Source organism: Galeopterus variegatus, unplaced genomic scaffold (assembly GCF_000696425.1).
Source record: "Galeopterus variegatus unplaced genomic scaffold, G_variegatus-3.0.2 Scaffold491, whole genome shotgun sequence".
NCBI classification, from domain to species: domain Eukaryota; kingdom Metazoa; phylum Chordata; class Mammalia; order Dermoptera; family Cynocephalidae; genus Galeopterus; species Galeopterus variegatus.
In genome coordinates, this window is record NW_007726602.1 from 350,352 (window position 1) to 375,754 (window position 25,403).

At 38.0% G+C, this 25,403-nt stretch overlaps 1 protein-coding gene across 2 annotated transcripts in view; it reads left to right on the forward strand.

The window, feature by feature from the left end:
• The first annotated feature begins 2,974 nt into the window (after window positions 1-2,974).
• The window catches only part of HACE1 (HECT domain and ankyrin repeat containing E3 ubiquitin protein ligase 1), a 108,481-nt gene continuing 86,052 nt past the window's right edge, over window positions 2,975-25,403 (forward strand). The window contains exons 1-5 of one of the 2 annotated variants that reach the window (XM_008569397.1): window positions 2,975-3,251; window positions 12,713-12,767; window positions 14,017-14,106; window positions 14,872-14,976; window positions 19,886-19,961. In XM_008569397.1, the coding sequence (XP_008567619.1) occupies window positions 3,176-3,251; window positions 12,713-12,767; window positions 14,017-14,106; window positions 14,872-14,976; window positions 19,886-19,961 (402 nt within the window). In that variant the 5' untranslated portion in view covers window positions 2,975-3,175. The remainder of the gene's footprint in view (window positions 3,252-12,712; window positions 12,768-14,016; window positions 14,107-14,871; window positions 14,977-19,885; window positions 19,962-25,403) is intronic. The other variant, XM_008569398.1, reaches the window with a different exon arrangement.

Genomic DNA, 25,403 nt, shown 5'->3' on the forward strand with positions numbered 1-25,403 from the left:
TTTTTTGTCTTTTTTCGTGACCGGCAACGGATCGCAACCCTCAGTGTCACGCCCGTACCGGACCAGGACCAGCAACGGGATCGCAACCCTCGGTGTTGCTCCCACACCTCGCTCAGCCAGTGAGCGGCCGGTCTGTATGTGGGATCCGAACCCTCAGCGGGAGCGCCGCTGCGCTCCCAAGTGGTGCACTGTAGCAGTGCGCCACCGGGCCGGCCCAGGAAGTTCTATAAGCCTATAGTAGTACTGCAGCTTCATACAACTTGGAGCAGAGGTTTTTGGGAGACTGCATCATGTTGCATAATTTAGAATTGACAATCTATAGCAACATTCTGTAGTGTTTTTTCAGTATCTTTTGTTCCTGTGGTAAACAGTGACCAGCATGCGGAGCAATGCCCACCACGGAGGCTATTGGGAGCTCCTGCTCCTGTGCACTAACTCAAGACTTGGTGACTTCAGGACATTGGAGGCAATTTATATGGAGCAATAGCCTAGGGAATGATGGCAATAATGGGCTGTAGAGCTAGGGCTGGGTCTGGAGCTCACAGACTCCTCAAGCCCATTGTTCAGACTGGGTCACAAACCCTTCACATGCAGGTCTACGAGCTAGGTAACAGGAAAAGTTCCTTGGAGGCTTTGTTGAAGAAAGAGTAGTCTTTATTCTATTCAGCGCGCGCGCGCGCGCGCGCACACACACACACACACACACACACACACACACACACACACACACACACACATATATCTCAGAGCTAGGCAGTCCAAAGAGAAACTCCAAAATTCAAGTGCTACTGGCAAAGTCCAAAGTAAAACTGAGCAGCTGCCACCAAAGTAAACATGCTCTATTTTTAGACGTGAGCTCTCTGCAGGCCAGCAGCTGCTTCACAAACTCAAGAACACATACTAGCAACAAACTAAAAAGATACATTGGCTCATGCGCACTACTCTACCCACACATAACTTGTTTGCAAAGAATGTGCTGCACCACCCCCAACTGGACAGAAGCAAGAGGGCCTGACTAAATTATTCTATTTTCCTCACATGGGCTGAAGGGCTAACTTCTGTATAGCTGTGGGAATACTGACTTTTTGAATGGTATATTAGTCTGTTTCTGTTGCATATACCAAAATACCCAGAACTGGGTAATTTGTAAAATGCAATTTATTGATTACAGCGTTGGAGGCTGGGAAGTTCAAAGTCCAGGGAACACATCTGGTGAGGACTTTGTTCTTGTTGGTGACTCTATTCATCGACTCAGGATGTCACATGGCAAAATGGCGGAAACAGAGAGTGAGATAGTGCCTTATGTGTTCTCCTTTTAAAGCCCTCAGAACTATGCCCATGACCACCATTAAACCATCAACTTATTATTTCATTTACTAGGGCATGGTCCTCACAATCTAATCACCTCTTCAAGGCCTAATCTTTCAATTACCACAATAGGATTTCCCACCTTCGATAGTTAAACAGTGGGGATTAAGCTTCAATGACTTTGGGGGGGGCACTCGATCTACCACTGTGAGGAAAATAGTCAGGCCCACTCGCCTCAGGTCTGGCTGGGTGTGGTGCAGTACATCCTTTGTAAACAAGTCATATGGGAGTAGAGTTAGTGAGCATGTTCCTGTGTATCCTTTTGCTTGTTGCTATTTTTGTGTGTTCTTCTGTGTGTGAGGCAGCAGCTCTGAATTGCTGGTAGGCCGAGCTTGTGTCTAAAAATAAATCCTATTGTTTCTTTACCCAAGGTTCCAAGGACTTTTTCCTGTTACCTAGCTTGTAGACTCCTGTGTGAAGGGTTTGTGACCCAGTCTGGACAATGGGCTCGAGGGGCCTGAGCTATAACCACAATAGTTATAGGGAGGCCAAGCAAGGCTGGAGCATTTCCAGTTAAAGCCAGGTTGCAAAGGGTTGGGCATAGCCTAGATTGGCCCATAGCATTTGACATTCCTTTGAAGCTTTGGCCTCTCCCACCATGTTGCCAGACTGGTTGAGTCTCATCTAAACCAACTGGTTAGGTGAAGATTATGGAGGTCTCCCTTCTCCCTTACATAACCTGTCTTGCCTTGCTCTAAGCCCCTACTCTTTGTTTAACCTCAGGATGATTATACCTCAGTCATCTGGCCTTTTCTTTGAGTTTTCATACTTTGTATGACTCCTGAGCACAGGTGTGCAGATAATAAAATTTGTTCTGCTTTTTTTCCTGCTAATGTGTCTATTATTAGTTTGTTTTATAGACTCAAATTAGCGAACCTTCAGGGGAAAAATTTAAATTTCCTATGAGACTTTAGCATTGTATCAAGTAAACAAACGAATTTTTTTCAGACAGTCATCAGTCCTATCTTCGCCAAAGTTTCAATTTTGTACCAGGTGCCGTCGTTAAGTACAGGAATACAAGGCACAAGAGAAAATGTGCTTGCCCTCATGAAGTCACCAAGAGGGAGAGATAACTAATTAAGCTATTGTTTACTTACTTACAATGAAGGAAAAAGCATACTTTGTTTTTGCATTTGATTGATTTTATTGCTTTTCACATTGGACATGTTAACATACGATATTCAAGCAGCTCACGAAAACAGATGTACCAATATTAGAATGATGGAGATGGATTTATTTTAAGAAAAATTGTGTAAATCCCCAATTTGTCTTATAGGAGAGTGACAGAATTCAAGGAAGCCGCTCCTGTACAACTTTGGAGGGTAGGAGGAGAGGTGCGCGAGAACATCCGGAAGTCTCTCTAGGGATTTGGGTGTAGGCACAGCCCTCGCGTTGCTTCCTGCCCACATAGTCAGATTTGGGCGTCAGCGTGGCGGAGGCGCAGGGACCCCAGCACACCCAGAGTCGCTCCGCCCCTGGCGCGGGGCTCCTCCAGCTCCGAACTACAGTTCCCAGAAGGCTGTGCGAGCCCAGGAGGGAAGCTTCAGCGGCAGCAGGAAAGGCGCGAGCGGAGGCGCGAGGGGAGACGGCGGGGGGACTCCCTGGTTGGTGGGCCGGGCACCCGCGTCGGCCCCAGAAGGAGGACGCGGCCTTGAGCAGTCCTCAGAGCCCTCGTAGCCCTACAGCCCTGGGCGCTGGCCGGGGCGATCCCGCTCCTCCGCCCGCTGGACAGGCCCGGGGCGGGATGTAGGGCGCTGGGCGCGGAGGCCGCTGGCGCGGCAGGGGGAGCGCGAAGGGCGAGCCGAGGATGGAGAGAGCGATGGAGCAGCTCAACCGTCTGACGCGCTCGCTGCGCCGCGCGCGCACCGTGGAGTTGCCCGAGGGTGAGCGGGGCCGCGGGGCCGGGGCGGCCGGGGGTGTGTGTGTGTGTGGGGGGGAACTAACTTAAAGCTTAGAAAACACCTACCTTTACTGTCCTGAGCTGGGAGGGGCGGACCCGGACCCCCGGCGTCCCCTGGCCCACCGTTCCCACCCCAGCAGGTGGGAATTTGTAGGAGAGGGTGGGTCAGTGCGGGCCCAGCTGGCGGCAGAAGCAGGACAGAGGTCTCTCCCGACTATCGATTGGGGTTTTGGCCGAGGAACAGAAATATCCGGATGGCGAAGATCCGGATTCAGAAAACAGTTGCGGGTCATTTTACAGTCTGCTTATTGGGGATAGAGAGAAGCTCCAAATATTTACTTTAAGCTGGGGGGGGGGGGGGTTAAACGGGCTTACTTTATTTTATTAAATGTAGGGCACTGCTGTGTTTTGACCTCAAACAAAAGGTTATCAAACAGGTAACCTTAAAGTACTGTGTGTGTGTAAACGTATGTGCTCCAAAATATGCATGCCTGTCTTCATTCTTCATTTATTCCTCAGATTTGTATTGAGTGGGCTAGGTGGGAACTAGGCGGGGCGCATCTACGAAGAGAAGAGGGGTAAGGCATGGTCCCTGTAGTTCAGGGCTTTTAGTTCTGTGTGCTAGGGTTCCTTCAGGACAGGTGAAACTCTAGTATTAAAACAAGCAAGAAAAATGTTTTGTTTGCGGCTTCATGAATTCGGACTTTAGTGATAATGGGAGATGGCATTGCTGCCTCTGTGAGGCTTTTGACTCTTTATGATCAAGTGAGACAAGGGCTACGAAGGGGTTACGGATGGTGAGTTGCTTTTTTTTTTTTTTTTTCCATTGTAGTAGTTTATCTTATTTCATTTTTCAAAACTTTCTTCGAATTGCTGCTGGGGCTGGGGTTTTTGTGTTAGGGAAGGAGGCCTTTGGAGGGAGAAACGAGGGATTGGGGACTTAAGGGATAATATGAAAATTATCCCCAAAGTCCCCAATCCCTCATTTCTTTCTCTGTTTAGGATTTAGAGTAGGGAAGATCAGTGGTGACTGTTTTTCAAAAATAATTTTGTATTTGGGACTTTGCTAGAATGAAGTAATTGATTTTAATACTTTAAGATAATCCTGATTTTAATAACTAGCCTCAACCTTTTCTTTATTTTCTTCCAACTTCCACCCTTGACTCCATTTTTTAAGTGCTGCTCTCACTCATTTATTTTCCGTAGTCACATTATTGGTACAGGTTGATGAAAATTGAATATACAGTTTCATTGACATCGCTATTTATATGGCCTAGTTTGAATCCCAATATTTTTACATAAATGTGAGTTAAAAGACTTTTATAATGTTTCCTGGTTTAAAAAGAAATATATTTTCATTGTAGGAAATTTGGAAAACAAGGGAAATTAGAATAAGAAATTTGTCATTTCATCACCTAGTACACCTAGCATTTTCTTTATTTCCTTACATTGTTATTGCTTTCTCTTTTTCTAACAAATTATGATCATACTGCATATAGTCTTTTTTTTTTGTTTTTAGAAAATATCACAAACGTTTTTTATACCCTTAAATATGCTTATTGAAGGATTTCATAGGATGCATGTAATGAATGTTGAATCTAATTTTTGTTTTTATAACTGATTTTATGAGGACCAGCTTTGTACTTAAGAGTTAATGTGCCTGTCTAAATATTTCATGAGGGTTAATTTGTAAGAGAATAATAGGATCTAATTATATGAACATTTTTAAGGCTCTAGGTAACAGTTTCTCAATTTACACCTCGGAAATTTCCAGCAGTAGTTTGAATGCTTAGAGTATTACAATTAAAAATAAAACTTTTTGTTATGTTGCTTGGCAGAAATGGCATCGTGTTTACATTTGTTTTTCTTTGATTATAATGAGTTTGTTCATTTTGTTCCTTGAATTTAATTTATCTTTGTGCCTAAGGTTTTTTTTTTTTTTTTTTTTTTGTCTTTTTTCCATGTCCGGCAACGGATCGCAACCCTCAGTGTTGCCCCCGTACCGGACCGGGGACCGGCAACGGGATTGCAAACCTCGGTGTTGCTCCCGCGCCTCGCTCAGCCAGTGAGCGGGAACCGGTCTGTATGTGGGATCTGAACCCTCGGGCGGGAGCGCCGCCGCGCTTCCCAAGCGGCGCACTATCCAGTGCGCCACCGGGCCGGCCCCTTTGTGCCTAAGTTTTGATGAATCTTGTTGAATTCTCTGAGCTTGTTTCTTTCAAATATATCGCATATATACATTCTAATTATAAAAATCCACATTGTTGTGCTTGCATTTTAAGGGCTGAACAGAAGTTTTGAGATCTCTCTAAATTTAGGAAATAATCAGAATTTTTTTTTTTTTTTTTTTGCTTTGCTAGAATTCAGCAATCAATAAACATCTAAATGCAACAAATTATTAAGGTTGTAACGTTTTTAATCAGCTTTTTCTCTAAAATTAACTTTGTTTCATAGGTTGAAACTGCAGATATTTGATACTGAATTGGATACTGGGCGGACATATTTATGTTTCCTTGGGATGGTGAAAGCCTTAGTATTCCCACCAAGTAATGGAGTGCAGGTTGTTGAGTCATCCTAGGCTGGGCTAACAGGAATATTCTTGCAAGAGAAAAAGTGGTGAAGGGAAAGAAATTACTTTAGAGATATGGATTCTTGATGGACTTTAAAAGGTTAGTGTATGTTGTTTGCATATGTGAAGAAAATAGTTTAAACTACTGCATTTACAGTGAACATAGCTTGTTTAATAAAATAGCACAATTTGAGTTCATTTTAGCATATATATTTGAATGAAGGTTAGGATAATTATCAGTTTTTAAAAATCACTCCCATCCGATGGTTTGAGGAGAAATTAATTGTATGTAGTATAATGAATCTGAACTCTTTATTTAAAGAATAAAGGGTTTCCTTTCAGTAGTTGAGTTCCGAAATTATTAATAAAAATGGCCAACATATCTGATAAAGTGAGAAATTAAACTTTTCTTATCACTCTGCAAACTTTAATTATTTACCTAATCCTCAAGGTGTCTTCATGAGTGTGGAGAAGGAAGCATCTGGCAACAAATTTTATCTATCTTTTCTTAGTATAGTATTTCTTGGATTGTTTCCTTCTAGCACCATAGTTGTGGTTGTATTTATTTCTTCATACTTAACCTTTTAGTGTATGTGACCTATATTTTTATAAGGTTCGATGGGACTTAAAAAAATAAAAGCCTTATAAATAAAACTAATGTGAACCTTATAGTGTTCACTAATACTCACTTAAAATTATATTCTATCTTGATTTACGAGTTTAAATTCACAAATAAGGGTATTTCCTATTTCTTGTGGGGTGACTTAATTAAAATTGTCATGGTTTAGAAGTTCATATTGTTATTGGGGTGTGTATTATATGAGATACGAAGAATGTTGTCATGCTAGGGGAGGCTTTGTGCAGTGTTTTTAACTCCTGGTGGTGACTCATTAGTAATTACGGAGTTGCAGTCAGCATTAAAAAAAGAAATAGAAGAGGATAAAACAAATTATGTGTATTGCACATGTTAAGAATAGTATTGTATTGTGAACCTTTTGGCTATTATTAATAGTGTACACTGGGTGCACTGTAAGATGTATTATTGTGAGGGTCCTGGAATTGGCCACTTAATGCCATCACTATCTTCTTACTTAACTTAGTGCTTCAGTTTTCTCATTTGTAAAATGGGGATCATAGTACCTACTTCAAAAAGTGGTTGTGAAGATAAAGGAGATAATATATTTAAAGTGTTTAGAACAACACCTTTAAGATAATGGTTTTTAAAACATGTTGGTTAGTAGTAGGATTTATTTTTACTTTATTTATTTATTTATTTATTTTTTGTCTTTTTTCGTGTCCGGCAACAGATCGCAACCCTCAGTGTCGCGCCCGTACCGGACCGGGACTGGTAATGGGATCGCAACCCTCGGTGCTGCTCCCACACCTCGCTCAGCCAGTGAGCGGGAACTGGTCTGTATGTGGGATCCGAACCCTCGGCGGGAGCACCACTGTACTCCCAAGCGGCGCACTGTAGCAGTGCGCCACCGGGCCGGCCCATATTTTTACTTTATTTTTATAATGAAAGAGTTGCATCTGCATACTGAATTTGTGAATGTTGACTAGGACTAAATTGCTTTTCATCTATATATTCACAAATAGTGAAATAATGAACAAAAATTTGAAGAAATGGTAATGACTTTTTTCCATTTCCCTGGTGAATACTCAGTTTTGTCTGTTTTTTTTTTTTTTTTTTTGGCAGCTGGCAGGTATGGGGAGCCAAACCCTTGACCTTGGAGTTACGAGGCTGTGCTCTAACCAACTGAGCTTACTGGCCAGCCCTGAATACTCAGTTTTTATATATGTATTTTTAATTAAAACATAATTGGTTATACATATTTGTGGGGTACAGAGTTGAACATCAGTACCTGTGTACAATATGTGATGATCAAATCAGGATAATTAGTGTATTTATCATTATCAAATGTGATCATTCTTGGTGACCCTTAACCAATTTCTCACGAACTTCCCTCTCCCTCTCCCATCTTAAAGTAACTACGATTCTGTTCTCTCTTTTTGAAAATTCAGCCTATTACTGTGAGTGTTGTTTCCTTCCTTCTTTCCTTCTTTTTATTTATTTATTTTTTACCTCTCACTTATGAATGAGGACATGTGGTATTTCTCTTTCTGTGCCTGGCTTATTTCACTTAACGTTAATTTTCTCCAAGCTCATCCATGTTGCTGTGAATGGCAGAATTTCCATTCATTTTTATGGCTGAGTAGTATTCCATTTTGTATATATACCACATTCTCCTTATCCATTTGTCCATCGATGGGCATTTAGGTTGTTTCCATAACTTGGCCACTGTTAATAGAGCCATGATAAACATGGAAGTGTGTGTATCTCTTCCGCATGATGACCTCTCTTCCTTTGGGTATGTGCTGAGTTAGTGGGATTGCTGAATCATGTGGTGATTTTATCTGTAGTTGTTTGAGGAACCTCAGTACTGTTTTCCATAATGGCTGTACTAATTTACAGTTCCACCAGCGGTGCAGAAGGGTTCCCCTTTCTCCACATCCTAGCCAGCATTTGTTATTCTCTTTCTTTTTGATAATAGTCAGTGAAACTGGGGTGAGATGGTATCTTAAAGTGGTTTTGATCTGCATTTCCCTAGTGCTTAGTGATGTTGAGCATATTTTCAAGTACCTGTTAGCCATTTGTACGTCTTCCCTTGAGAGATGTCTGTTCAGCACCTTTGCCCATATATATATATATATATATATATATTTTTTTTTTGTCCTTTTTTGAGACCGGCTGCACCGCGCTCAGCCAGTGAGCGCTGTGAGCGCACTGGTCATCCCTATATAGGATCCGAACCCGCGGCGGGAGCGCTGCTGCACTCCCAGTGCCGCACTCTCCCGAGTGCGCCACGGGCTCGGCCCTTGCCCATTTTTTTAATTGGATTAGTTTTTACTGTTAAGTTATTTCAGTTCTTCATGTGTTCTGGATTTTAATCCCTTGCAAGATTTATAGTTTGCAAATGTCTTATCCCATTTTGTAGGTTATCTTTTCACTCTGTTGATTGTTTCCTTTGCTGTGCAGAAGGTTTATAGTGTTATATAATCCCATTTGTTTATGTTTTCTTCTGTTGCCTGTGCTTTTGGGGTCTTATTCATAGTCTTTGCTCAGCCCTACATCTTAGAGTGTTTCCTCTATGTTTTCTTCTGGGAGTTTTATAGTTTCAGGTCTTATATTTAAGTCTTTAATCCATTTCAAGTTGATTTTGGTATATGGAGAGAGGTATGGGTCTAGTTTCATTCTATATTTGGATGTCCAGTTTTCCCAGCACTACTTATTTTTTATTTTTTTTGGTGGCTGGCCAGCTCGGGGATCTGAACCTTTGACCTTAGCGATAATACAGCTGAGGATTTTTTTTTTCCCCCTGGTGGCAGTCCTCCAGCACCATTTATTGAAGTTTATGTCTTGGTGCCTTTGTTGAAGATCAGCTGGCTGTAAGTATGTGGGTTGATTTCTGTGTTCTCTTTTCTGTTCCACTGATCCGGGTGTCTATTTTTGTGCCAGTATCATGCTATTTTGGTTTCTATAGCTTTGTAGTATAATTTGGAGTCAGGAGGTGTAATGCTTTCCGCTTTATTATTATTATTTTGTTTTTGTCAGGATTGCTTTGACTATTCAGGGTCTTTTGTTCCACATTAATGTTAGGATTCTTTTTTCCATTTGTGTGAAGAAAGTCATTGGTATTTTGATATGGATTGTACAGAATCTGCAGATGTTTTGGGTAGTATGGACATTTTCACTAGTAAATTCTTCTAATCCATGAACATGGAATGTCTTTCCATCTTTTTGTGTCGTCTTTAATTTCTTCCAGCAGTGATTTGTAGTTCTCATTGTAGAGGTCTTTTACCTCCTTGGCTGAATTTATTCCTAGTATTTTATTTTTTTGGTAGTCACTATAAATAGACTTGCTTTCTTGGTTTCTCTATCTTCTTGTTTGATGTTGGGGTATAAAAATGCTACTGATTTTTGGGTATTGATTTTGTATCCTGCAACATTACTGTATCTTTCGACAGAGTTGTCTGTGAGTGCCTCCATGGCCTAGGCACTGAGACACTCAGTGGCTCCATACTGAACTGAGTGACACTGTTTTGAGTTGTCGAGGATGTGAGTGAGATCATGAGTTCTGAGAGAATTGCCCACCCTGTAGGTCCTTGGCTGGTACCCTGTAGGTCCTTGGCTGAGGTGGTTGTCCCTGACAGACTTGTTGACATCTCAGCTACTGTCCTGTGACCCTGATAGGTGTACTGGGATATACTGAAGCTCATCAGCTTGAATGGGTGACCAGGGGCAAGGTGGCTCTTTCTTCTTTCCTGCAGGCAGAGGCTCCTGCTGGGTCCTTGCTTCTCCTGGTTGGGGAATGCATTGGTGCTGGCTGGGTATTTCCTTCTGTACTGTATTTGGCTATCCTGAGTTTCTGCACTCACCAGTAGTTCCCTGAGTGTCTCTCCGTAGGTCGAGGAAGTCACGTGGGCTGCACATGTAGTTACCACCCCAAGGTGCATGGGCCTCACTCACTCACTTACCTTTCTCCTTTTTTCCTGCCGGGTAAAACACAGAAACACCTGGATCTGTGTGAGGTTGAGCTTGTGGCACCTGGGTAGGATGGTGGGAGCAGGATTAATTGCTTTGCTGGTAGAGGGGAGTAGTGGCAGCAAGAGTGGCAGTGGTAGGAGCTGTGTAGTGAGAGGGGCTACAGTGGGAGCTGCATGGCAGCAGCAGTGGAGATCAGGGTGGGGAAACGGGCATCGGCTCTGGGACTGGACAATGGCAATGGCGAATATGGTGGTCGTGGCAGCGGGCTGGGACAGGAAGAAGAGGAGGATTACTGCTAGGAAGTGCTTGTGGTGGCGCAAGTTCTTTTCACTGTGAGGAAAAATTCCTCCTGCACAGATCTTGGTGTCAAAGACATGGCAGCTGAAGCTGTGTGTTTCTTTCTCCTCTGTATGTCACCCTACTGGGTTTTCGTGCTCCACAGGATTCTCACCAGACTTCTTCTGACTTCTCCCATGCTCTCCCACTGATGCTCTCTTTAGTACTTTGCTGTCCATTCCTTGTTCTGGTCTTTTTCTGTGGGAGGAATGCACTGTGGGCACCTTTAGTCTGCCAGTTGGTTCCTTCCCTCCAGTGTATATTTCTAAATATATGAATTATGTTTTGCAAACACAATCATAATACCATTGTTAGAGCCAGTACAATTAACAATATTTTTTTATTATCCTCAAATACCCAGTTTATGGTATTTTAGTTTTTCCTTGTGTTTAAATGGCCTTGATACTTTTGAAGAGGATTGATCAGATATTTTATGGAATTCTGCTTAATTTGAGTTTGATGTTTTCTTTTTTTTTTTTTTTCCTTTTTGTCTTTTTTCGTGTCCGGCAATGGATCGCAACCCTCAGTGTCGCACCCATACCGGACCGGCAATGGGATTGCAACCCTCGGTGTTGCACCCACACCTTGCTCAGCCAGTGAGCGGGAACCGGTCTGTATGTGGGATCCGAACCCTCGGCGGGAGCGCTGCTGTGCTCCCAAGCGGCGCACTGTAACAGTGCGCCACCGGGCAGGCCCGAGTTTGATGTTTTCTCATGATTAAATTGAGGTTATGCATTTTTGGCAAGAATACTACAAAAGTGATGTGCCCCTCTCAGTCAATCATATCAGGAACTACATGATATATATATATATTTTTTGTCTTTTGTCTTTTTTCCGTGTCCGGCAACAGATCGCAACCCTCAGTGTTGCCCCCGTACCGGACTGGGGACCGGCAACGGGATCGCAAGCCTCGGTGTTGCTCCCGCGCCTCGCTCAGCCAGTGAGCGGGAGCCGGTCTGTATGTGGGATCCGAACCCTCGGACGGGAGCGCCGCCACGCTTCCCAAGCGGCACACTATCCAGTGCGCCACCGGGCCGGCCCAGGAACTACATGATATTAATATGTATTATTTCTGGTGATATTACCCTTTATCAGTTGATTAAAGTGATGGCTGCTAGATTCTTCACTGTAAACTTACTATATTTTCTTTGTAATTAGTCAATATTTTTGGGAAATATTTTGATAGTATGCAAGTACACTCTTTCTACTTAAACTTTAACCCATTAATTTTAGCATCAGTATTAACTTTTAAAGGGCTAAGTGGGGGTGTCAGGGTTACTTCTCTGTAAATAATTTATTGAAAGATATAAGCCTCTAAAGTGCATTGAATTGAGAAATGCCATTAGTAATTTATAAAGATAAATTCAAAACACTAGCCAAAATGTACGTAAGTATGATAAGACATCGTAGATGTTGATTTTTAACGTTTCCTTTTGGATCATGTTTTGGTGAATTTATTTTATAAAAGATATGAATGAAAATGTTGTGAATATGGTAAAGTGATAAGCAAAATTAAGACTTCAATGTTGTTTCATAAAAGCTTCTAAAATTAATTTCTTATATTATTGGGAAAAAGCAAGTATTATGTATATTTAAGGTTTTAAAATTATTTTAGTATATATATCTTTAATATTCATCTGTAATTAAAATTTCCCTAAACTACATGTATGAAAAAACATGATGTCCATAAATATCTCCCTGAAAGAAAAAGAAATTTCATTTGTTAAAGCTACAGAAAATATGAGGTTTCCAATTTTCCCCTTACAACCAGAAGCTAAGCTCTTTTGTGCTGATGTAGAAGGGATAAGTAGAGGAGATGAGAAATTCTGCATTATTGCGAATTTTGTAATAACTCTGGTATTCTGTACTGTTCTTACCTTCTTCTGTTTTCTTTACTTTTTATGTAAAGTTAACACTCTAATCTTAAGTATCACCCCTTGGAAAAAGTAGGAGGTAAATTAATTATTTTTCTCTTTTTTTTCCCACTCAGATAATGAAACTGCTGTTTATACATTAATGCCAATGGTTATGGCTGATCAACACAGGTGAGTGCCTATTTCATAAACTTATGCTTTTTGAGAAGTATAAATTGTTCAGAATGTTGTATGTACACATACACATACAAACAGTTTGGACATAGATGTAGCCCCAGGGCAAGTTATTTAACGTGTCATAATTTTCTGTCTGTGAAATAAGGAGCAAGATTTTTTTTTTTTTTTTTTTTTTTTTTTTTTTTTTGTCTTTTTGTCTTTTTGTGTGTCCGGCAACAGATCGCAACCCTCAGTGTTGCCCCCGTACCGGACCGGGGACCGGCAACGGGATTGCAACCCTCGGCGTTGCCCCCGCGCCTCGCTCAGCCAGTGAGCGGGAACTGGTCTGTATGTGGGATCCGAACCCTCGGGCGGGAGCGCCGCCACGCTTCCCAAGCGGCGCACTTATCCAGTGCGCCACCGGGCCGGCCCCGGAGCAAGATTTTTGAAGGTCCATATCAGCTGTCAAATTTTATGGTAAGAGTTTTTCTAAATGAATAATCACATATTAAATCAAATATTTGGTTGGTCACTGACATAAGGAAGAAAAGTTGTGGTAGTTTCTTTTAGAGGCCACTACTTATCTTTTTAGCAAAAGGTTAGGGCAAAGGGGCAGCTTATTTCCTGTATGTGCCAGCTATTACTTTGATGTTCTTTTTGTTGATGTTGTGTTGATACTCTTTTAAAGGGGCATATATGATATACAGTTACCTGGCCGTATGAGGAGGTCTTTACCCTTGTAGCAGTCAGCTCTGCTGTGTTTAGCCATAGGACGGTTTGGTATAATGAGAAGAAAGTGAAGGGAAACTTGATTTTGAAACAAGTTTAAAATATAAATTATTTTTGCTCTAAGTTTTCTGTCTGATATAATTTAAAAATGTTTTTATTTGATTTTATTTGGCCATTAATTAACATAGACCCAGCTTTCAGCAAGGGGAACAGCCGTGCTTACTCCCTTTGTTTCTCAAGAATCTATGGAGAGCTGAAACTCTGTTAGGTGTCCTTAGAGCAAGTAACAGCACTGGCTGAGTGGCAGATGAGGAAACCTTTGGTACCAGTTTATTGGTCAAGGCAGTTCGTTTTTGGATGGTACTGCGCTGGCTACCATGCTATACTTAGAGAATAGTGCCTTGTTTTTTGGTTGATATGGGACAAGGTCTTGAATAATTAATTGTGAGTTGCTAAAGAACAGTTAACTTGATTTATTATGTTTTTTAAAACTTTTATATATATCGATTCCTTCTGTAATTTTTTTTTGGCGTAGGTCTGTTTCTGAACTACTATCAAATTCAAAATTTGATGTCAATTATGCGTTTGGACGTGTAAAAAGAAGCTTGCTTCACATTGCAGCAAAGTAAGACTAAAGATACTTTGGGTTAAACTCATCTAGAATAAAGATCAGTAAGCTTTGAATTAGTATTGTCTCAAAGTAGTTATGGGGAGAGATGAGAATGGACAGCTGAGTAGTTCTTTATCCTGTTTAGGGCATAGTATGCTATGTATTCTCTGTCTAGATCAATGGTTAATTTGGGGATTAGACTCAAGTCTCATGTCCCTATTGTCTTAGCTTCTAGATCAGATCAGAGTAGATTAGGCATGGGGATTGTCTTTCCTGGATGTGCTTAGAGAGGGTGTGTTCACCAAAATTTTCTTTTTATCCCATCAGTATGAGATTTTATATGTAAACTGCACATGAAATTATTAGTTTTGTATTTTTTACCCAGATGAGAGAATGATTTTTATCACTAGTTTTCCACTGTCAGTTAACAAATTGCCATCTGTCTTCTTTTCAGGATTTAGGTAAGTGTATTGAAATTAATTGTTCATGATTAATTTGGCTTCTGGAAGGCCAAAAGTTTGAGAGAACTATGTGATTTTTTTCATAAACTAATACTTTATTTTACTTTGTTTGGACTTCTCAAATGCTTTATAGCTTTCATAGTAGAATGTAACATCTTGAAAGTAGAGGATATTTACTGTTTGTGACAGAAGTTAAATCAAACTGTAGGTAAATGTGGACCTTAAAAATAACATGTTTAATAAAATTTTTTGTTTTTTGATTAAGCTATTCAAATGTGACTACTGAATGTTACTGAACTATCTTCTAATATTGTTTTAGCTGTGGATCAGTGGAATGCTTGGTTCTGCTGTTAAAGAAAGGAGCAAATCCTAATTATCAAGATATTTCAGGCTGTACCCCCCTTCATTTGGCAGCTAGAAATGGGTAAATATTTAGTTTTCTTAAGTAGCTTAAGTTGTATTTTCAGTTATGACTAACAATATTCAAGGCACTCTGCTTTGATTTGATGATTTCTTCCCTTCAATATTTGCCCTGGGAAAAATACAAAAATGATTTTTGTATTTTATTTTCTATAATTTTTCTGTCTCTCAAGGATATTATTGGTAAGTCTGCTTTTTATTCTTTATAGTGGATCTTGGGTCATTATATTCAATTTTTAAATAACTGTCATATTTAATAATTTATTCAATTGTTCACTGATATTTTTCTTCTTGAAAATATGTTTGTGGAAGTTCATTATTACTTATATTATAATGACATATTCTGAAAAGCATAATTTTCACCTCTAGTTTTGGTGTCCTTTTTGCTGCTAATGATTTGCCATTCTTAACTCCATGGCTTATTTTCCAAATTGCTTGGAAATTAAAAAAAAAAAAGTAATATTTTCAAAATGTGAAAACTTAAAGATGGCATATTGAATATATTTTTGATTTTTCCTGATACTTCTGGTCATCATTATGAACATCATTATGTTATTGTGTGCTATTTAAAGCCCCACTATACTTTTTATGTTTTTTTCCCTGTCCTTTTCCGCCAGGAATTTCAGATGTCACATCTCTGCCTCTACCACTGTCTTCCACTTCTTAAAATTCTGTTGGACTGAGAAATCAGACCAAAATGATTGGATTTATGTTTAAAATGAAAATAAATAGTTTTTGATTCTGTGATTGAGGAGCTTACATTTATAAATCGTTTTTGAACACTGTAAAACTTCTCTGTGGAAGTACATTTCTATTGTCTTTCTTCTTCTGATTACTCTTTAAGATATTTTTATTTCCTGTTCTGAACTGGGATAATAAATAGTTGAGGTGGCTGCCTAAGTGAGATGCTTATAGAGCTGAAATTGTCCATTTTATCAATTTGATGCCAAATTTTGCATGTAAGGATTAATGAGGAACCAAAAAGACAAGAACCATAGTAATGTCTAGGTTGCACTGGGGAAAGTCACAGTCTTTTGACCCTGTCTGGTCTGCCCCATTTCCTGATTTAGCATGTGAGTAAGTTTAATTGTTCACCTTTCCAATAGGTAATAATGTGCTGATTAAAGTTCTTTTTACATAATAGTTAGCCACATGAGGTATGTTGTAGTGTGTCATAAAAGTATTTACTCCCTTGCTGAGTTGATCTCATGTTCAGATCCATTATCCCAAGTGTTGGTAGGGTAGTCACAAAGGTCTTTGAAAAGGTTCCATGTAGAAAAATCTCTCAGTTCTCTGTCTCAACAACTGTAAGTGAAAGGACAAATTGGAGCAGGGCAGGGATAAAAAGTCTACTGTTATTATAATAGGAGACTTAGTTATAAGACTTCATTGTGAGGACCAAGAAATAGATCTTAAACTTGAAAGACAGGATGTTCTTGGTCTTTTAAAAAGGCTTTTCAGGGCCGGCCCGGTGGCGCACTCGGTAGAGTGCGGTGCTTGGGAGTGCGGCGGCGCTCCTGCCGAGGGTTTGGATCCCATATACAGACTGGTCCGCTCACTGGTTGAGCGTGGTGCGGGCGCGACACCGAGGGTTGCGATCCCGTTGCCAGTCACGAAAAAAGACAAAAAAGAAAAAAAAAAAAAAGGCTTTTCATGTACTGTTTTTTAGAAATAAAGGCCTTTTAAGTAACACATAGAAAAGAAATACTGTAGTTTTGATCACTATTTCTGTCAACAGTAATAAAGAAGACCATTACATTTTAAACATGAAGAAATATGACAGATATTATGTGATTCACATAGCAAGTCAGTGAGAGGAAAATGAATAAGACGAATTCATGACTGTTTCTTTAATTTGGATGACTTTCTGTTTCTATAAAGACTACTTTTGACATTCAGTACTTAAATATTTTGGGTTTTGTCATTTATTGAACGGGTGCCTTTACAGCTTAGAGGTGTTCAATAAATGGTGCCAAATAACTTGAGTACTTATTACTACCTGTAACTGCTTATGTTTTCAGAAATTGTTTTTGATCATAATTTCTTTATGAGTTCACATTTGTCCACACTGAAGTAGAAGTCGTAGGAGAATTCTGCGCCTTTTGCTGGTGCATCTGTGTTTGGGGTTAGCTTTTTGTTTTGCTCCTTCAGCTCTCGTTGTCATTTGCCTGCTTTATCATTTTTCTCTTCACCGCGAGTGCTGTATTGGACTGCCCTACTTTCCAACAGAAGCTTCCACAGAACACTTGGATGACTGGTCCCTATGTCATTTGGCTTACCATAAGCTTCCTATAATGGTTACAATATGTGGGCAGGAAAATAATTGCTTCCTTGTATGGGGAGATCCAGCATTGCTCAGGATTATATGAGAATATTAAAAGGGAAGAGTTTGAAATTATTGTGTATCCTTATGTTGCATATTGGTCAGATTTGAAACTTGATTTTTTCGTTATTTTTGGGGGGCTAGATTATGAACTCATATAGGGCAGAGCCCATGTGTTAGTTAATATTTTTGTTTCAATTCTTAGCAAAATGTCTCTCACTTATTGGGTTGTTTTGACTTAGATTCTGGAAACTAGTAATACTGGTTGTGAAGTAAAAAAAAATAGAATATGTTTCTCTTGTATGTGGCCTGTACCTTTTGTGATTCATTTTTGGGAAGGTGGTGCATTATAGATTGCAGCTCTTCTTCAACAATCCCTGCTATAAACACTTTTATGGGTCTATTTCCCTGGTCCATTCCTACTTAACTTTATTTTGGCATTGGGCCAATGGTCCACTTCAGGCTTCTGAATAGGCTTTAGAAATCTAGCCATATGGGTACAGACACACAAACACACACATATTTTAAGTAATGTATTTTAATAGACTAACGGGTCTATTGTTCCACTATTATTGAATAATCGTTTCCTAAGGTTTTCATAACAGTGTGTTAGATGAAGGAATTTTCTAAATGTTTGAACTTAAAAGTTTACTTAAAGTTTTATTTTCTTCCATTTCTTTGATTATAATGCTGATTTTAAATGACATTTAACTTCAGGTAAGAAGTCAAAGCAAGAAAAATAATTTACCAGTTCTTTTTTTTTAAAAAAGATTTATTTAATTAAGAAGAGTTTTAGCTGTTGACTTAATAATCAATTAATAAGGTTTTATTGAGAGTACCATGTGCTTGGCTATGCTTAGTATTGAATTGATTAAAGAAATATGATATAATCCGTGACATGAAGCTTATGATCTAGTTGAGTAGTTATGTATACATACATACATTATAAACTCTATATACCATATGCTATATATTATTGTATATTATAATCATATTATATTAGTATTATATACTATATTATGTAATATGTATATTATACATAATATTATATACACACTTTTATGTATGTATTACTGCTTACTCAACTAGATCATAAACTTCTTAATGCCATGGGTTATATCATTTTTTAAATCAGGTCAGTACTGAGGATAGTAAAGCATATATGTATATCTATCACAGCTGATTGCCATATGAGTGATAACAATGGAGAGTCAATCTTCAGAGGAATATGAGGTTTCATGTAATTCACAGGAATTTATATACGCTTCATTAATGAAAGGTAATTTAAGATGGGTATTGAGTAGTAATTAGGGGAATGAGTCAGGCTAAGCGGAAACATTGTGAGCAAAAGGAAGTGGGTAGGCAATTCAGAAATGGGCAAAGGACTTAAACAGATATTTCCCCAAAGTAGATGTACAAATGGCTAATAAGCACATGAAAAGATTCTCAACATCACTCATTAGGGAAATGCAAATCAAAACTGCAATGTGATACCAACTCACACCCATTAGAATGACTACTACCACACACACAAAAAAGAAAATAACAACAATGGAGAGGATGTGGAGAAATTGTAACCCATGCGCACTATTGGTGGGAATGTAAAATGGTAAACTGCTGTGGAAAATAATATGGCAGTTCTTCAAAAAATTAAAAATAGAATTGCCATATGACCCAGCAATTCTACTTCTGGGTATATACCTAAAAGAATTGAAAGCAGGATCTTGAAGAAATACTGCATACCTGTGTTTATAACAGCATTATTCACAATAGCTAAAATGTGGAAGCCACCCAAATGTCCATCAGTAGACTGATGGATAAACAAAATGTGGTGTATACATACAATAGAATATTATTCAGTCATAAAAAGGAAGGAGATTCTGACATATGCAGCAATATGGAATCACCTTGAGGATATTATGCTAAGTAAAATAGCAATGAATTGCACACTTAAAAATGTTTAACATGGTGCATTTTATGTTGTGTATTTTACCACAATAAAAATAATTGAAAAAAAAAATGAAGTGGGAAGGTTGACACATAGACATGCATTTTACGGATTTTCTGATTATGTTTTTATAACTCATCTTAGTATTTTAAATATTATTCAGTCAAGAATGTAGGATATGGCATTTGTAGACATCATTTTGCTATGTCCATTCTCTTCCATTGGACTTATATTTTCTTATATTTCTAATGAAGATTAATATTCCCTATGTTTAGTCAACACTAGAAATTTCTCTGCAGGTTGAATGATGAATTTGTCCCAATGACAGGAAATCCGATTGTGTCATTTCTTTATTGTCTTGGAGTCATAGAAACAATTTTGTATGAGGGTACTTTAAAAAGTTCATGGAAAAATGGAATTAAAAGATGTTATAAATCTTTCCATGAACTTTTTGAAGACCCCTTGTATTTTATTTCAAATAGTGTTTATTTAAATATTGCAGATATAGATTGATATTGCACATATAGATATTATATATTATGATGTCATCAGCTAATGTTGATTATAGATAATATTTCAGTAAAATGTCATTTGTATATTTAGTCTAGTACCGGTTATCTGTGCCTCTTTCTTTTTTTCCAGGCAGAAGAAATGCATGAGTAAATTATTAGAGTACAGTGCCGATGTCAACATTTGTAATAATGAAGGCCTTACAGCAGTAAGTGGTATCAATTTTTTCTGCAATTTAAAAAATACCTTTTTGAAAATATCGAATGTAATGGATGCAAGGTATAGCACAAGTGTTTCTGCAAGTTATTTTTTTATAGTAATTAAGAAGGTGCAGAATTATTTTAGATATAGTTTTTAGCTACATTTATTAAGAGAAGATATGATTCAGCATGTTTCTCGCTTCTTTTTTAAGTTTATGGCTGTCATTTATTTTGAAGTCTTATTCCTATAGCTTTTGTCACTGACTTTCATGGGCCTTATTAGAAGCATCTCTGCTAAAGTTTGTTATGGGTTTATTATAAGAGAGCTGTTTTTTGTTATGTCCTTTTGAATACATTTAATATGTTCATTGTAGGAAAATTGGATGGCTAGGTAGAAAGGAAAAAGAAAACGTAACAGAGGGAAAGAGCACTCCCTGTTTTTCCTCCAGTCAGAGACAATCACTGTTAACGTTTGGCCTATGTCATTTCAGACTTGTTAAATCTTACTTAAACTAATATTTTTATCCATTTTGCCATATCACTTTCTTGGCAAAAATAAATTATTGTATTTTGATCCACATAGATACTATAGGGAAGTGGTATGGGATATTGCTGAAGAGATTGTTGAAATCCTAAAACTTAACCAAAATTGTCATTATTTAATGCAGCATTATTAGTTATAGAAGTAGACATAAAACAGAATTATGTGACTATTGAGCAATCATTTTGAAGTCGTGGCAGAAGATACTAAGTTTTATTTTATTAAATTCTATCTTTCTTTGATGGTACTTGTAGATTTTGAATCTTTTAACTTATGAATAAAGGAGAATATTGATTATTTACTTACCATGCCAGTTTTCAAGGCCTTTTTGATTAAAAATTTTTTTGACAGGGAGACGGGATAAAAAAACAACTTTTTAAAGATTAGAATTCTGTGACTGGCTTATTACAGAATAAGCTCAATCATGATTATTATATGGAATCTACAATTCCTGTGAAAATTCAGATTTTGTTATATATTAGCAATATAATACCATATACTCTGTAAGGAAAGACTGTATTCTTAATATCTGCAGACTGCTTATGTGGTAGGTGCCAAAGAGTTTTATGAAACCTTAGAGATAACATAGATCTTTTCTTAGGGCATTAACTAGTTTAGGCAAGGTAAGATGTCCAGTGTTAATCTGTAATCGTGTAAGTTTTTTTTTAACATTGAAAGTTATAGTGTTTTATTTCTTTATAAATAATTTATCAGGCCGAGCCCGTGGCACACTCGGGAGAGTGTGGCACTGGGAGTGCAGCAGCGCTCGCGCCACAGGTTCGGATCCTATATAGGGATGGCCGGTGCGCTCACAGCGCTCACTGGCTGAGCACGGTGCGGCCGGTCTGAAAAAAAAAAAGGACAAAATAAATAAATAAATAAATAAAATAAATAAATAATTTATCAAGAGTAGTTTAAATTACATAAGGAGCCAGCATCTTTTCTATGCCTTGGCTGATTGTCATACTCCTTCTAAGTTTGGATCAGCTTCCAAAATTTTATACTTTGTACTTTCAATGTCATTAAATATCTTTGAGAGTTCCTTTAATGTGAAGTTTTTTGCTGGCGTCACTTTGTCTGAGACATGTTTGTCCTTTACATCACAACCACTTCCTCATTTATGCCTATAGGTTTGCCTTCACTAAGGTCCTCTGGCTGCATATCTAAAACTGTCCCTTGAACTGCAGTGGTGTCAACATTCCCACAATTAGCTATATCCTCTATAACATTCCATCAAAATCCTGCAAGATTTTTTGCACAGTAGTCTTTTACTACTGTGCAGAGCAAGGACTGACTATAATTCTTGGAATTTGGGCACAAGTTTTACAGTAGCATCCTTATATGAGCTTGCAGCTTCACCAGACACCTTAGAATTAATCAGTTCATGCTGACTTCTGAAACGATGAAGCCAGCTTTTACTGGTTGTTTTTCAGTCTCCTTATAATTATCATTTGATTTCAGTGCAGTAACTAGCAGCAACTGACATTAATGCTTTGGCTTGAATGCTAGCCATACTGATTGGGATTTGTTTTTAATTATAGTCTTAACTAGAAAGTAGAAATAAACACTCCATTTGAACCATAAGTGGCTTTTTGTTCCTAGTGCAATTTAAACTAAAAGATGTTAAAGCAACTTTACCTTGTTTTTTATATTCATCAGACTTTTTCAATGTGGTTCAGACTGTAGCTTCATGCCGGCCTAGCTCTTGACCTATCTTTGCTTTGCTGTCACCCTTTCAGATCTTCTAATCACATCCAGTTTTACTTCCAGCATTGTCACTTTTCATTTCTTTGCTCCCCTGTCATCTTTGTTGACTGATTTTGATTATCCATTTTTGTACACTAATCATATGAGTTTAATCTCAGGGAGGCAATGAGACAATACAACTGTGCACTTTGTGCATTGCTATCTGTATGTGAAATATAAAATATTTATTAATATTTATTAATCTTTATATAAATATCCAAATTGTTAATCAGATAAATTTGACAAATGATGTTCTCTTAAAAAATACTCTTCAATTTTATTTCTTCTCTGTATATTTTGAATAATTATCTTCTAAGACCCATGTATCTTTTTCTGACATCTCTGAGAGTATAATTCCTTGAGATGAATCTTTTTGGCTGGAATCTTATTTCCTTTATTCTCTCTTTGTGGAAAAGTGTCTGTCAGCAGAGGGTTTGTTGATTTAAAGTCAGCATATCCTCATTTCAGACTCTCACTCTTCTCTGGAATCACATACCTATGGCCAACCATACCCAGAGCTCCTACATTATCTCCGCATCATAGATCTGGAAACCACTTGGCATGCCCTTGGATTCTCAGTTTTGGTCCTGCCTGTCTGCTTTGCGTTCTCAGGCTTGGCCTCATAAGAAGTGTGATGGCACCTGATTGAGCCAGAGTGGGTGAAAGCAGAAGGAAAACAATTACATAAGTTTTTATCTGCTAATTGCTTCCCTTCACTCCTGAACTTTAAGGGAAGTGGAGCAGAAAATTTCTAAAAGTGAAATATTTATTTAACAAAATTATTTATGAACTGCGTATATTTTAAGAGTCAAATGATTATATAAGACTTGTAGAACACAGTCTTTTGGTCTTCCTCTCCAACCTCCAAACTTCACACTCTTCTCAGTTATTTTAATGGATTTAAAATTTTCTCTCTCTATATCTGAGTAACATGCTAATGCTGCTTTCTGATTTTTTGGTTTTAGGCATCACCTGTTGATTTCTAGAAGATAACGTTATTCTCTTTTTCAGCACCTTCCTCTCATTCTGTCATGTATCCACATTTCCCTCACATCCTTCCAATATAGTCTTTGTAATTTTAGTAGGATCATTTTCCAGTGTTTTTATTCTTTTCATTATATAAAAACTATTCATAGTTAAACCAAGTAGTTTGCTATACTTTTTTTTCTTGTATATTTTGTTCTCCCTGTAGTTAATAATTATTATTTTTAAAAATTAAGATGATTGTAGATTCACATGTAGTTGTATGAAACAATACGGAGAAATTCCTTCCACATTTTGCCCAGTTCCCCCCAGTGGTAACATTTTGCAAAACTGTGATATAATATCGCAACCAGGATATTGACATTGATGCAGTCCATCTTATTGATATTCTCCCAGTTTTATTTGTGTGTATGTATATGTATATTAAGTTCTGTACAGCTTTATTACCTGTGTAGGTTGATGGATTCACCACCACAGTCAATATTCTGAACATTTTCAACACCTCAAAGATGTCTGGTGTTGCCCTTTTGTAACTATACCTTTTCCTTTCTCCTTCACACCCCATTCCTAACCCCTGGCAACTACTAATCTGTTCTCTGTTTCTAAAATTTTGTCATTTCAGGAATGTTATATAAATGGAATCATACTGTACGGAACCTTTTGGGATTGGCTTTTTGGCTCATCATATTCCTTGGAGATTTAAATCTAGGTTGTTGCATGTATCAATAGTTTGTTCCTTTATATTGCAGAGTGATATTCCATGGAGTGGATGTACCACCATTTGTTTAATCATGTGCCTGTTGAATGATATCTGGGTCATTTCTGGTTTTGGGCTATTACAAGTAAAGCTGCTGTAAACATAAACACCAGTATACCAGTTTTTGTGTGAACATTAGTTTTCATTTCTCTGGGATAAATGTCCAGGAATGTAGTTGCTGGGTTATATGATATTTTCGTGTTTAGTTTTAAAATACCCTGCCTGACGATTGTCTAGAGTTGTCGTACTATTTTACATTCCCATTGGTGATGTATGAGTGATCCAGTTTTTCAGCTTCCTGGCCAGATTTGGTGGTGGTGCTATTTTTTATTTTAGCCATTGTTATGGGTGCATAATGATATCTCATTGTTGTTTTAATTAGCATTTACCTGATTGCCAGTAATGTTTTTTTTTTTTTTTTTTAAGATGACCGGTAAAGGGATCTTAACCCTTGACTTGGTGTTGTCAGCACCACACTCTCCCAAGTGAGCTAACTAGCCATCCCTATATAGGGATCCAAACCCGTGGCCTTGGTGCCATCAGCACCACACTCTCCCAAGTAAGCCACGGTCTGGCCCACCTTTTCATGGGCTTATTTGACATGTTATATCCTCTTATGTGAAGTGAAAGTTCAATTCATGTCATTTACCTATTTTCTAATTGGATTTTTAAAAAAACTGTTGAGTTGTAAGAATTCTGGATATATTCAAAATAGTAGTGCTTTGTCAGGTGTGTGATTTGCAAATATTTTCTCCCACTGTTTAGTTTGCCTTTTCAAACTCTTAGCCGGGTCTTTTGAAGAGCAAAAGTTTTTAATTTTGTTGAAGTCCAATTTATCAATTTTTACCAAAAGCATTGTGCTTTTGGTGTCAAGTTTAAGAACGCTTTGTCTAGCCCTAGATCTGGAAGATTTTATCTTGTTTTTTTTTCTAAAAGTTTTATAGTTTTACATTTTACATCTAAGTTTTTATCTTGTTTTTTTTTCTAAAAGTTTTATAGTTTTACATTTTACATCTAAGTCTATGATCTCTTTTGAGTTAATATTTGTGTAAGATGTGAGGCTTAGGTTGAGGTTAATTTTTTTGCACATGAATATCCAATTATTCTGGTACTGTTTGTTGAAAAGGCTATCCTTTCTGCATGAAATTAGTTTTGCATCTTTCTCAAAAATCAGTTGGTCATATTTGTCTGGGCTTTCTATTTGTTCCTCTGATCTATGTGTCTATACATCTGCCAATACCACACTGTCTTGATTACTGGCTGTATAGTAAACCTTAATATGAGATAGAGTAATTCTTCCCATTTTATTTTTCTTTGTCAAGATTGTGTTAGCTAATCTGGTTTCTTGGCCTTTCCATATGAATTATAGAATAAATCTGTCTATGTCCACAGAAAAACCTTGCTGGGATTTTGATTGGAACT